The following is a 13267-nucleotide window of genomic DNA, read 5'->3' on the forward strand; positions in this document are numbered from 1 at the left end:
CAATGTAAAATCATTAGTAGGATTGGAATATCACTTGTAGTTTAAAGTTGAATTCTGGACATAATGGAAGAGGTAAAGGATTTGGATTATCATAAAAGATGCGGGAGGAAAGATTGAATAATAGGACCCACAAATGGGAGGGTGGAAGTCCAGGGGATTCCTTGGAATCTTGTTTTTATTATTTATGTTTGATATATCTCTGTAAAAATTTTAATTTGAAAAACCGAATAAATTTATTTTATTTAAAAAGGAACCAAAAATAATAATATAAAAAACAAACGACATAAATGTGACGAGCTGTAAGCATCAAACCTCTGGGTTGTTTTCGGGGTGGTGGTCGTGTATTTTTTTTTAAGGGTCTCGAATGACCACGAACTTAGCTTGTCCTCAACGCGGCAGTCCAGGGGAAGCAAAGGCATTTTGGTAGAGGCTCGGAAGAGAAGGGGGTGTGTGATCAAATGCGCTTGGAATTCGGGACGGGAACAAGCCGAGCGCTGCTTTCTGGCTTCCTTCACCAGAAGCCGAGCTTCTCCCGAGCAGCAATAATGTGACGGAGCCTTGGCGGGGCGCCTGCCTCAAACTTATGTCCTGAACAAAATCAAAACTTGGCGGTTCCTCCTCGCACGTTTGGTCCACATTTCACCCCCTCCTTTTTATATATATAAAAAATTGGTGCACCTCCAGCCCCCTTATAACCTCATCCCGCCCGTTTCCCTCTGCCGCTCATTACTTTTCTCCTCCGCCTCTTCCAGCGACTCCCTCCATTCCCCGCTCCCCTCACGCTCCCTCGCGCTATAGCGGTTCAGAACACCAACCGCCACAGGCACTAGAAGTAACGGAAACTCTGTCCGGCGGCCCCGCGCCTGCGCCGTCTCAGCCTCTTCTCCTCGCTCTCGCAGTGGCCCCGCGGTCGTTGTAGTTCCCTGCGCCGTTCACCTCAGGAGGGAGGAGGGGGAGGAAAAACTCCCCTTCCCAGCATGCCTCTCGGCCCCCCTCCCACCACTCCACTCCTCCTGTCCCATCTCGGGCGGCTGAGGCTTCTCAGTGTGTGTGTATGTATATGTGTGTGTGTGTGTGTTTGTGTGTACAGTAGATGGTGCGTTGCTCGAAGTGGGAGCGGCGGTAATGAGATGCGTGTGAAACCGCCCAGTCCCGGGAGGAGACGGAGTTTCGCCGAGACGCGAGTGAGTGGTCGGGAGTTGGAAGGATGAGGGGAAAGAGAGGGAGTCCGAGGGCGGGAGGAGGAGGCGGAATGGGCAGAGGGGGCAACGTGGAAAGTTCCTCCGGTCGCGTCGGGGGCAGCAACACCGCCCTTCCCGGGTGGGTGGGGAGGCGAAGTGAGGGCAGCAGGGGCGCCAGGCTCGGGCTGAGTCCCAAGTGACCCCCTCCTCCCGCGTTGAGCATCCTGTGGTCAACTGAGGTGGGGGGGGGGTCAAGAGGAGGCCGGGTATGCCCAGATGTGGAGGGGCCGGTGACTCCCTGAAGGCCACATCATCCCTGCCCCCCGCCCCAGCTGTGAGGGATGCTTCCCGTCAGAGGCTGCCCCATCTTCGGGGTGGGGGCTGGATTCGCCTCCTTTCTGAAGCAAATAACTTCTCGCCCAGAGCAGTCGGTGCCCCAGGATAGAAGTGAGCCACGCGCTCCCGTCCTCATCCTCACCTCCTCTGCAGCTGACGCCCCCACGACTTTTTCGAGCCTTCATCTGGCCACCAGCTTTCGCCTGGTGCTGCAAAGGAGGGTTCAAAACGCTGGTGAGAGGGATCTGGCTGGGGGAATGACCAATCTCCCACTCCCCGTTTCCCGCAGCAAGTTCTCAGCCTGGCAACCTGTTGGATTGCGAGGGAATTAAGTAAAGATGCCCATGTGGCTTTAATGTGACCCATGTAACACTTCAGTGCTTTTTTTAAAAAGTAAAAACAGTTGTGAACTCCTAATTTCAATGGGGGGAAATGTTCTCAAGCGAAGGGGCACTGCTGTAACTGGCTTGTGAAGCATAAAATTTAGTGTGAAGAGTGTAATTAAGAGTTTTTCACTTAGTGAAGGATTTTTGGGAATTGATGGTAATCTCATAATAAGGAAGTGGGTAATGTAGCCTTGGGGAGCAATGGAGGTGTAACTAGAGAATGAAGTGAGTCAGTTCAAATTGTGCCTGACACCCACAAACCGCTTGGGGATTATGTTGTTCCCTATGGCGATTGCTGATAGTTTGGCTTTACCAGAGGCTATCGGGGTGTCTAAACTGCAAAGAGGACCGCAGTGCCCTGGAATGCTGTGTTTTTCAGCTGGTTTCTGCAGTTGCTGAAACCTTTCTTTCTGATCTTTTGACTTTAAGCCCGACATGTACACACAGGATTTTATTAACAAAGGGGGTTCCCTTTTGGATAGGTTGCATCTGTTGCAATTAGGTCCACAATGTGTTCAGCAGTATAGAGTACAGTAGCCTGTCAGTGTGCCAAGTATCTTCCCAAAACTAAAGCATACTGTGCATGCTTTCTAGAAAGTGAGAATTGTTGAATTCCAACTTTCTTTCAAATAAATTTGCATAATTTCGGTCTGTACAGCCCCATTGTTAACTGGCACCCCTTTATTGTAAAACTTATTTCCCTGCAGCTGGTGTAGTGCTGCATTTTGATTGCTATGTGTTTCAGCTTTAGGAACATTAGGAAAAGCTTCCAGAATAATCAAGGCAAAAAGTGTGGTTGTCAGCACCCTTCTTCTGCCATTGGTGGTTTGGTCTTGTGTGGCTCCTTGCCACTCTTTCTTGCTCTAGGTGCCTTGGCCTCATAGTGGCTAAGGACACTCTCTGCCTCCCATGCCACTTTGTCTGCCTTGTGACTGAGGCATAGCAATCAAACAACAGCCATCTTTCCTCCCAGCCACAGAGCTGCAACTACGAAGACAATTTCGGCTGCACCAAGGTTTGAAGGAAGGCTGGGCATGTCATGTTTGCGAGCAGATGAGTGTGAAGAAAGAAAATATGGAAGCCTACTTGTGGCTTTTGAAAGTAGTTTAGGCAAAAGCAAATAGCAGGGCAAATAGATCAAGATCTGAACTAGAGTGATTACATAAGGATTTGCTAGCTTCTAACTTTGCAACTGATTCTTTGAAATTTAGCTGATTTTTTTCTGAAGAAGTTATTAGGAATGGTTACAAAATGATGTTTCCTAAGTTAATCATGCCTTTAGTCGTGAATGAGTCAGTTTTGGTTGCTATTGCAATTTAGAAAGTGGAAGAGAGCCATTTTTTAATTGAATGTATAGTCTGATCATTGTGGTTCTTCATCTCATAGTCCAAATTAGCTGGTACAAGATTTAGAGCTGCACTGAAAGTCCCTTTAGGTGTAAAAGTAAATCTTGGAATGGTGTAGGCAAACTCTTTCTTGACCCCATTTCTAACAATTTCTCTTTATTTGACCACTTACCTTTCTTGCTTAACTATTTTTTATTTGGTCCTTACACTTGGAGTTCCTTTCCCAAAGTTAAAACTGCTGCAATAATAACCATGGTACTTAAACTGGAGCAATTTGTGGTAATTGAAGAAGCATTCTGAAATTGTTAATTTAAATAGCACAGTGCATTCCTCCTTTCTTTTGTTCTTCGTTTATTAACTTGATATTGCCATGCCAATGAGAAATGACACTGGCTTCCATAATCCTAACAGTGTTCTCATAACCGAATTTGCAGTAAGATTCATCAGGCACTTCTTTGCATTTACCACTAAAAAGCTCTCTATATCTTCCTCCATTCTCACCTCGATTATTGCAGCCTCCACCCCTCCAGCTGGCTCCTTACGTTTTATTCAGTTCAGATTACCACTGCTAAAATCATGTTTTTCTCCTGTTGGCCAGACTCACTGTGTAGACTTTGTCATATTTTCTAGAACAGTGTGACACCAAGTAGTAGTTTGTTACTTACAAAACACTGATATTTCAGATTTTCACCTCTGGATTTGCTGGAGTTTTCACTGGCAGTTGCACAAATATGTTTCTCTGGCAGCTACTTTTGTAGTTATATTTTGTAAAGGGATGTGCCATTTTTAGAGGCCTTGAAATGTAATAATTCATAATCAGTTTGTGAAACATTTAAGAATTTACAATCTCTTCTGCTAACACTACGTAGCTTTGTCACTTAATCCGCTAAAGAGAAGCTTGTTCTAACATTGTATATAGATAGTATCAATTGAATCAGCATTTAGGATTTGATATATCTGCAGTCTTGTTCTTCTAGCGGACTTCTGTTCAGTGATGCTATTCCTGAGAGCATACTGCTGTGCCAAATACCTTGTAAACTAATATATGCCTGGTTTTCCTTTGTGTCTTAGATAAAATGGCTACTAATGAAAATACCTCTGATGCATTAGTTAGAAATTATATTAGCACTTCTTCAAAAAGGTTTAAACAAAAACATTGCCAATTAACTTTGAAAATTAAAAGTAAAAATGAACATGAAATTGCATACTGTTTTAGAAGAGACCCACCATACTTTTCTTAAGTGTGCAGGAACATTGAGCTATGGTAGGGTAAAGCAGTGGTGCTTAACAAATCCTTTGGACCCTTCAGTAGTAGTCATTGTGGGAACTTTATCAATGGTTAGCTACAAGGAGCTGAACAAAAAGAGGAAGTGTAGGTATGTTGTGTGTGACTTCCAGTGCTAGTGTAGCTCACAGCACACATGAATATGGCATGCATCTTCAATCCTTCATGATTCTCTTAACATCTGAACTACAAATGGGTGAAATGCATGTGGAGGAGAGGGATAACATCCTACTTTTTCTGCACTATTCCTTGCACTTTCTCTTTACTGCACATGCACTAGACTGAAAGCACAAGGTACTCCTTTTCAGCCCTGGATTTAGCACTGTGTTTGAGAGACACTTATAATTTCACTGAACTTTTCTACATATATTTAACTATTCCATATATCTGTACTGTATTCCAAACACCTTCACTGTGGACCTCCCACTCCCTGATGTTAAGACTTTTTGAATATAGCTGTTTTCAGTGTCCCTTCACAGCAGCATTATTTTTATCAAACAGCTCTGCAATCAGTGTGTTGAATATTATTTTTCTGCTGTTGCTATGAGCCATGCTAGATTAGATGTAGCAGTTATGTTGAGGAGGTGCAACATCTTGTTCTTGATATAATATACATGACAGCTCCCTAAAAGATAGAAGAATAAAGTCAAGTATCTATGCCTTAAGGAAATTAAAGCAGAAATAGGTTGTGGCATATGCATTTGGCCTCCCAGTATCATTTCTGCTTTAAGTACCGTAGATTGATTGTGGCGTTATGTAACATTTCTAGCATGTGTGAAATGTATCTTTTTTTCCTTTCTACTAGGCAGTACTTAACACTTCAAAATGCTGCAGACTACCACTGTGAACCCAAGAATTCTGTTCCTTTTACTTGTATTCGTAGAAATTTTGTTCCTTCATTTCGTAAGATAAACATCTTCCAAAAATGACGACTCAGAGACCATTGAGTGGAACCTTACTTTTCATCTCTATTAAATGAAACAATAACGTCTGAAAGTTGAACAAATTCATTGAAGACCGTACTTTTGATCCAGGACATTATCCACATTTTTTAAAAAACTAACAAGAATATTGACACAAATTTGTAAGTTGAATCATTGAGTGCAATACTTCGAAGTGTGCTGTTTCGCAGGTTTTTCTCCTCCCGCTGAAGCAAAGTCTAAGGTTGTCCCAGAAGTAGTGAAATGAAGAGGCTGTGTGAAAAAACAATGTCTATTTCTGTTTCTGAAGAGAACAATTTCATAATGATGTAAGCCTCTCCCAACATCTGGATGTGGTGCTAAAGGCAAAGCATTTTTGATCAGCTGACGTGAAGCTGTGCAAAGAGGACCTTCATTAAAATAGCTTCTTGCCAAAATAATCTTAAACATCATCATGCACAGTCTGAAAAGAAAAATGAAGATGACTTAGATATGAGGATGTTTCCTTGAACCTTGAAAGAGAAGTGTGAAATTACACTTGCAACATTGCAGGGTAAAGAAAGAAAACACATATTCTTGACTATTAGACAGGTCTTGACAGATTTAAATCAAGTCAAATGTCATCAAACGAATCTTCTCCTCCATCCTTACAGAAGTTTTCCCCATCTGCGTCCCATGTTGCTGCTCCACCTACCCCTTCTTTATCTTCAAGTCCACAATCTGGACTCTCAGGCCGACTGTCCAATGGCAGCTTCAGCACACAAAGTCTCACCAACTCCAGGGGCTCTGTGCATGGCATCTCCTTCCTGCTGCAGATTGGTCTCACTCGCGAGACTGTTACAGTTGATGCTCAAGATCTCTCCCTTTCTGTTGTCAAAGACCTAGTGTGCTCCATAGTTTATCAAAAGGTACAGTACAACATAGAACATTATTGATTTTGATTATATTATTCCCACCATTTTTTTGCCCTCAGGGACTTGGGGTAGATATCTTCAGGCTTAAAGTGGGGAGGGGATGTGCATGCAACCCTCCCTGTGTCTGTCACCTCCGCTTCAGACCTTCCAGTGCTGAGCAGGAATGTCTTTAGGAAAGGTCTAAGCATATTCAGGCAAACTCCTGAATAGGGCTTAAACAATCAGAAATGTCTGCATGGGAGTTCAATGTTGCTCTGAACCTAGAGTGTAATTGTTTATTTATTGAACTGTTTGTAAAATTATAATTTGTCAGAGGGAACTAATGAATGTCAGGTTTTTCATCATTAAGGTATGATTACCTCTTTTGTAATTTGAGTGTTAGCAGCAAGTTTTTACATTTAATAGCACCATCACAGTATGATTTGTTTAGAACATTTGATATTGTATCCTTTCCTTCTTCTAAGGAGCTCAGAGTGGTAAGTTAGCCTCACATCTAGCTGGGAGCTGACTCTCAAGAAGGCCTGTTTCTATTTCTGAGATGTTTCTTATTCGGTTCTCCCCCCACTCTTCTATCTGCAGAAGAATGAATTTTGGGTTATCCCTCTTTCTCTCACTGTGGAGAGAAGTTAATTTCCTAAATCATAAAATCTGACATTCTCCCATGGTGAAGGGAGAAAGAAATGGGTGCAGAAATTCAAGGTCCACTCCCAATTTCCCCCTGAATAAAATCATTGGGGAGAATATATCAACTCAACAGGGCTGTGGGGGCTTGCCAAAAACCATAGAGAAATGCTTCATAGCAAGTGGGTATTTGAATGGGAGCTTCTCACGTATGAACTTGACACTCAGATATCTGCATTAATTATGCTAGCTTTTTGTACAGATGAGAAAGACTGCAGCTTGTGTGTTTCCTAGTACCGTGAATAAATTGGGCATTGGAATTCTGGAAAACTGGGGAATGAAAATGCATTACATTGTTCTTGAATGCTTTTGACCCCCCTACATACTAGCTGTAGAAGGCTTGGATTTGCTTCCCATGTAGTGTAAATCTGCCCTGCTTATTGCACAGTATGTGGCTGATTAACCAAAATTCCATGTCCTGTGAAAAGGACCTGATGTTGCTTACTAGGATATGATTTTTGCATTGGGTTTGACTACTTGCCAATAGAATCTGAGTTGAATTCCTAGTAATTGATCTCAATTGAGTACAGCCAATACTTTCTTTTTTGATCAAAAATGTATTATCAAGCCCAGCTTTTAGAAAACGAATGAAGCAACATGAGTAATAGATATAGTGTATTGATTATTTATTTTTCTAGTTACTCTATGCTTTCCTGAATTCTTTCTGTTGTGTAGACTTGTTAAATTTAATATGCAGGTGCCTGTTCCTCCCTGCCCCCGTTTTTAAAAGTTTAAAGTGACATTGGATTTATAGAAATTCAACTCTTTTCTCTCTTAGTTAGACAATAGTTTCTTTTTTGTCAGTTTAGAAGCTTGCATCAGCATTTTGTTTAGTTTATGCCCAAACTTTGACAGCATGCTTGGTTTTTATTGTATTTTATTTGCATTGCAGGCTAATCCATATTTCTGCCTTTAGAATAGTTTATGTGTGTGCACACATGTACACTATCTTCGAACACTTGCTTGATCTGCTCTTCCTTATTTTACTGACTTCACATTTGTCTCATGTTTTTCTTTCTTGCTTAAGTCTTTTAAGTTTGTCTTCCTGTCTGTTCTTGGCAACATCTGCTTGAATCAACAGAAGCTCAAAAGTACAGTACATTATATAGGGAGCCAATTGTACTGTAAAATGACTAGGACTTCAGATTCTGGTCTTGTCCTGTCCAATTGGCTTTAGTACAGCTTTATATGAAGGAAAGCTCTGATTATGCAGAGTGAGCACATGTCCTATCCAGGCAGAAAACTACTGATCAGGAAATGGGGAGGAGGGATGCTTATTTGTGGTGGATTTCTTTTTCATAAGTACTTGTGCAGCTGGTGCACAGGTGGCAGTATTACTCCAAGAGCACCAGCAGATTTTAAAAGTGCATCTGATCCTTGGCTAGGTCTTTGAGGCACATCTATAAGTCCCAGTGCAAAGATCTAAAATCAGATTATAGGCAAGTATAATATAAAGACTCCAACTTGAAAGCATTTCTCTTCCAAAAAGAAGTTGATAGCAATTCTGTAATGTTAAAGGCTCCTATGTCTTTGCTATTCTATTGCCGGCAGAGGTCTCTTCCCCCTTGGTGCTGATTGCTTTGTCAACTTTCTGGCAATTTAGGACCTGGGGATAACATCCCTATACTTGCGTTTTTAAAAATGTATGTAATTCAATATTCATTTGTGTGCATTATACTTATAGCCCACCCTTTCTCCCAAGATCTCAGGATAAAAGTTTCCACACCTTTATCCTCACAACAACACTGTGAAGTAGATTTGGTTGAGAGAGTGTGATTGGCTCAAGGTCACCTAGGGATCTTCCTGGCTGAGTGCAGTTTGAACCCAACTCTCTGTGACCCAAATTGAACCTCTCTACTAGACTAAGCAGGGACCCAGGTGGCGCTGTGGTTAAACCACTGAGCCTAGGGCTTGCTGATCGGAAGGTTGGCGGTTCGAATCCCTGTGACGGGGTGCATGGGTGTAGACAGGGGGGGCAGGAGGGGGCAGCTGCCCCCCCTAGAAGCAAAAAATTATTGTATTTTACAGACCATAACCAATACTTTGCCCCTCCAAAAACTGAAGTGGAAAGGGCTTTGCTTTAGCAAGAGCAGCTCTCCACTTGCTGGGGGCGGGAACACAGCTGTAACAAAAACACATCAAATAAATAAAGCAAAGTGGCTACCAGTACTTAAGCAGTTAAGACAATGGAGCAGAATATCCCTTCAGGCAAGGTCCACCCTATTCACCCTATTGTTATTCAGTGGGAGTTGTTAATTGGCGATTTAATGAGGGTGCAGAGGATTCAATTTGACTAAGGTGGCCCTGCAAGGCTAAAAGGAAGTGAATAAGAAGGGGGGGGGCTGTAGCTTTGATAGACACAGTGATGTTTATAAAAAGCATTGGTGTTCCAGTCTGCCCCTCCTCCTGCATCTGTATACTGTAAATCAGGGGTGGCCACCTCCCAAGAGACTCTGATCTACTCACAGAGTTAAAAACTGGGAGTGATCTACCCCCTTTTGGGGGGTTCAGGTCAAAGCTGTTGAGTTTTTTTAAGGAAGGGAAGCCCTGTTTTGGGGGGTTTAGGTCAAACTTGTTGAGCTTCTTTTAGGAGGGAGGGAGGCCCATTTTTGTTTAGGGCTTCAGGTCATAGTTCAGCTTTTTTTAGGGAGGAGGAAAAATTTGGGTGAGCTTTTTTTAGGGGTGCCAGTGATCTAGCAGTGATCTACCACAGACATCCAGTGATCTACTGGTAGATCACAATCTACCTGTTGGACGTGCCTGCTGTAAATCAAGCAGAGAGAAAGCTGCTTACAAGGCTCCTGTACAGTTGTACCGGTATCTTCCTCTTGCTGCAGAGTTCTAGCATCACAGCGTCACCCAGAGGCACCCACAAATGTGAGTTATCCCTCTCTCTATTTCTTCCTTCCTTTCCTCCCTCTTCCATCCTCAATAAAATACTGGGGGGGGGGGCAGATAAGCCCCACATAGAAAGCCCATCAACATGGGGGGGGGGAGGACTCTTTAAAATACAGTATTTACCAGTAATTTCTTTTGGGGGGGGAGGCACCTAGGCCTCTAGGAGTTGGCTGCTATGCCTAGGACAATTCAAGAAAGCAGAATGATGCATATGCTATGGTAATATATCAATAGAATCATGGAATTGTAGTCGGAAGGGACCACAAGGGTCATCTAGTCCAACCCCCTGCAATGCAGGAATTTTTCCCCAATGTGGGGCTTGAACCCACAACATGGTTGAAATATTATGCTGATATGCAGCAACGCCTCGGAGCCATCGAGACTGCGGCCCTGTCTTGCCTCGCCCTCGCCTGCCCTGCCACCCCCTCTCCCCTGCCCGACCCTCCCATCCTCTTGCTGCAGAGTTCCAGCTTCACAGCATCACCCAGAGGCACCCACAAATATGAGGTATCCCTCTCTCTATTATTCCTTCCTTCCCTCCCTCTTCCATCCTTAATAAAATACTGGGGGGGGGCAGATAAGCCCCACATAGAAAGCCCATCAAAATGGGGGTGTGTGTGTGACTCTTTCAAATACGGTATTTACCAGTAATTGGGGGGGGGGAGAGGCACCTAGAATGATGCATATGCTATGGTAATATATCAATGGAATCATAGAATTGTAGTCGGAAGGGACCACAAGGGTCATCTAGTCCAACCCCCTGCAATGCAGGAATTTTTTCCTAAGGTGGGGCTTGAACCCACAACATGGTTGAAATATTATGCTGATATGCAGCAACGCCTCGGAGCCGTCGTGACTGCGGCCGTGCCTTGCCTTGCCCTCGCCCACCCTGTCACCCCCTCTTGCCTGCCCGACCCTCCCGTCCTCTCCAGCCAAGCAGGGTAGCCGCCGCCGTTGCCAGCCCCAGAAGCACAAGGTGGCCGCTGCCGCCACCACGATGTCGTCAGGCCAGCTGGCCCTGTAGCCCCGCCCACGTTCCCACTTTGTGGCCCCGCCCCTGAATGATCATGGCTTGCCCCCCCCTAGTTTTGATCCTGGCTACGCCCTTGACGGGGTGAGCTCCCGTTGCTTGGTCCCAGCTCCTGCCAACCTAGCAGTTCGAAAGCACGTCAAAATGTAAGTAGATAAATAGGAACCGCTACAGCGGGAAGGTAAACGGCATTTCCATGTGCTGCTCTGGTTTGCCAGAAGCGGCTTTGTCATGCTGGCCACATGACCTGGAAGCTATATGCCGGCTCCCTCGGCCAATAATGCGAGATGAGTGCGCAACCCCAGAGTCGGTCACGACTGGACCTAATGGTCAGGGGTCCCTTTACCTTTACCTTTTACTAGACTAAGCAGTTCCTCTTCACATTTTACTTCCATGGAAGGCACTGAAGGAGGAGGAGTGAGATTACACTACTGCCAACAACACATGGCCATGTTAGCTCTGGTGTCACCATTTTGAGCACCAGTGTCTGTAGAGGCATTTGTATGCATAAACAGCTACTCATGTACAGTGGTACCTCGGTTTATGAACACAATTGGTTCCGGAAGTCTGTTCATAAACTGAAGCGTTCATAAACTGAAGCAAACTTTCCCATTGAAAGTAATGGAAAGTGGATTAATCTGTTCCAGACGGTCCGCGGAGTAACCGTTCATAAACTGAAACGAACTTTTCCATTGAAAGTAATGGAAAGTGGATTAATCCGTTCCAGACGGGTCCGTGAAGTACTTAAACTGAAGCGTTCATAAACTGAAACATGGGTGTAATTGGTTCCGGAAGTCTGTTCATAAACTGAAGCGTTCATAAACTGAAGCGAACTTTCCCATTAAAAGTAATGGAAAGTGAATTAATCCGTTCCAGATGGGTCCACGGTGTTCATAAACCGAAAATTCATAAACCGAGGTGTTCATAAACCGAGGTTCCACTGTATAGTGGTTGCTTTTAGACACATACTCTGTGGTTGATTCCAGGGATAGTCCTGCCACTTCTACATGAGAGTGGTCTTCATGCAAATGAATTGTGTATCCCGTAGAAACATTTTTTTTGTAAAATGTAGGACTTCAAGTGTCTGACTTATAATTAGGAATGTGCCTCGATGGTGGCTCAATTACCTTGAACTCCATAGAATAAAACTTGCAGGCCATGTTCCCTTTAGGAGTAAAGTAATATTATTTCAGCATCATTTTTCATTATTTATATTGCTGTAATGTGTGTTGAGGTGTTTGTGTGCAACAGAGCACTCTAAATTGCAGCTGTTTTTGTTCTAGCAAGAACAAAGTTGGGGCATTCTGATGGCAATACTACAGAAGAGTTAGTGCTTAAATTCCAACCTGATCCTTGTTTTGTACATTTGCCTGAGTAGCAACAGTTGCTTTTACTTTTTTTGAAAAGGCTCCTCGCTTCTATATTTCAATCCAATATCAGTTCAATTGTCTGCTTCCACTGGTTACTCTTGCTCTTCTTTCCATTCTTCTATTTTCCTATTACTTTCACCTGCCTGTCTGCACTTTGAACCAGATTCCAATGTTCTCTGTGGTAACTCACCAAAGCTTCCTACAGGTTTCTCTACCTTTGAGAAAAAGAAGTATCAACATGGCACAGGAAAACAATGTAATACATAAATGTTTGTTGAATTCAAATACACTCAGAATAAAGTAGCCGCTGGAGTAGCTAACATGTTGCCATACAGCTGTAGTTGGACTACAGCTCCCATAATTGACCATTAGCCTTTCTAGATAGGGCTGTTGGGAGGTTGGAGTCCAGCTTCTAGGGGGCAGCATGCTGTCTACCTTGGAAGTAGAGTAACCAAAATAAAATGGAATGGATGTTTCTCTGGAACATTGGAAGCTGTTGTATACTAAGTGAGACAATTTTGCTATCTATTTCTCACTATGGTCTACATCCACTTGCAGGCTGTGACTCTCATCTTGAACTTCTGCAGAATCTTTCCTTATCCTACCTGGAGATGCCAGGACAGAATTTGGGACTTTTCGGATGCAAAACTTGTTCTTTATGACAAAGGTTCCTCCCCAACTGTGTCTTTGATCTGTGAAAGGTGAAAGCTGTAGATGTAAATTAGGAAGGTTCCAGTTTGCACTGCAGTTTGTAGTTTTAATTATACTGTACCCTAATTTGTGCAGGGTGATTAATAATCCCTTGTTGTTTGTTACTGTGGTAGACAATGGGGTTTTAATGATAGCAATCTGGTATTTCAGAATGGGAGACTTAAAAATGTGTGTGTGTGAACATTTTGGGTGTTGAGTGTCATGTGAGC

General features: G+C 43.4%; 1 protein-coding gene across 1 annotated transcript in view; it reads left to right on the plus strand.

Moving 5' to 3' along the window:
- The first annotated feature begins 1002 nt into the window (after positions 1-1002).
- The window catches only part of PRKD3 (protein kinase D3), a 58500-nt gene continuing 46235 nt past the window's right edge, over positions 1003-13267 (plus strand). The window contains exons 1-2 of the mRNA XM_035108303.2: positions 1003-1184; positions 5340-6362. Coding sequence (XP_034964194.1) covers positions 6072-6362 — 291 coding nt within the window. The 5' untranslated portion in view covers positions 1003-1184; positions 5340-6071. The remainder of the gene's footprint in view (positions 1185-5339; positions 6363-13267) is intronic.

This window comes from Zootoca vivipara, chromosome 3 (assembly GCF_963506605.1).
Source record: "Zootoca vivipara chromosome 3, rZooViv1.1, whole genome shotgun sequence".
NCBI classification, from domain to species: domain Eukaryota; kingdom Metazoa; phylum Chordata; class Lepidosauria; order Squamata; family Lacertidae; genus Zootoca; species Zootoca vivipara.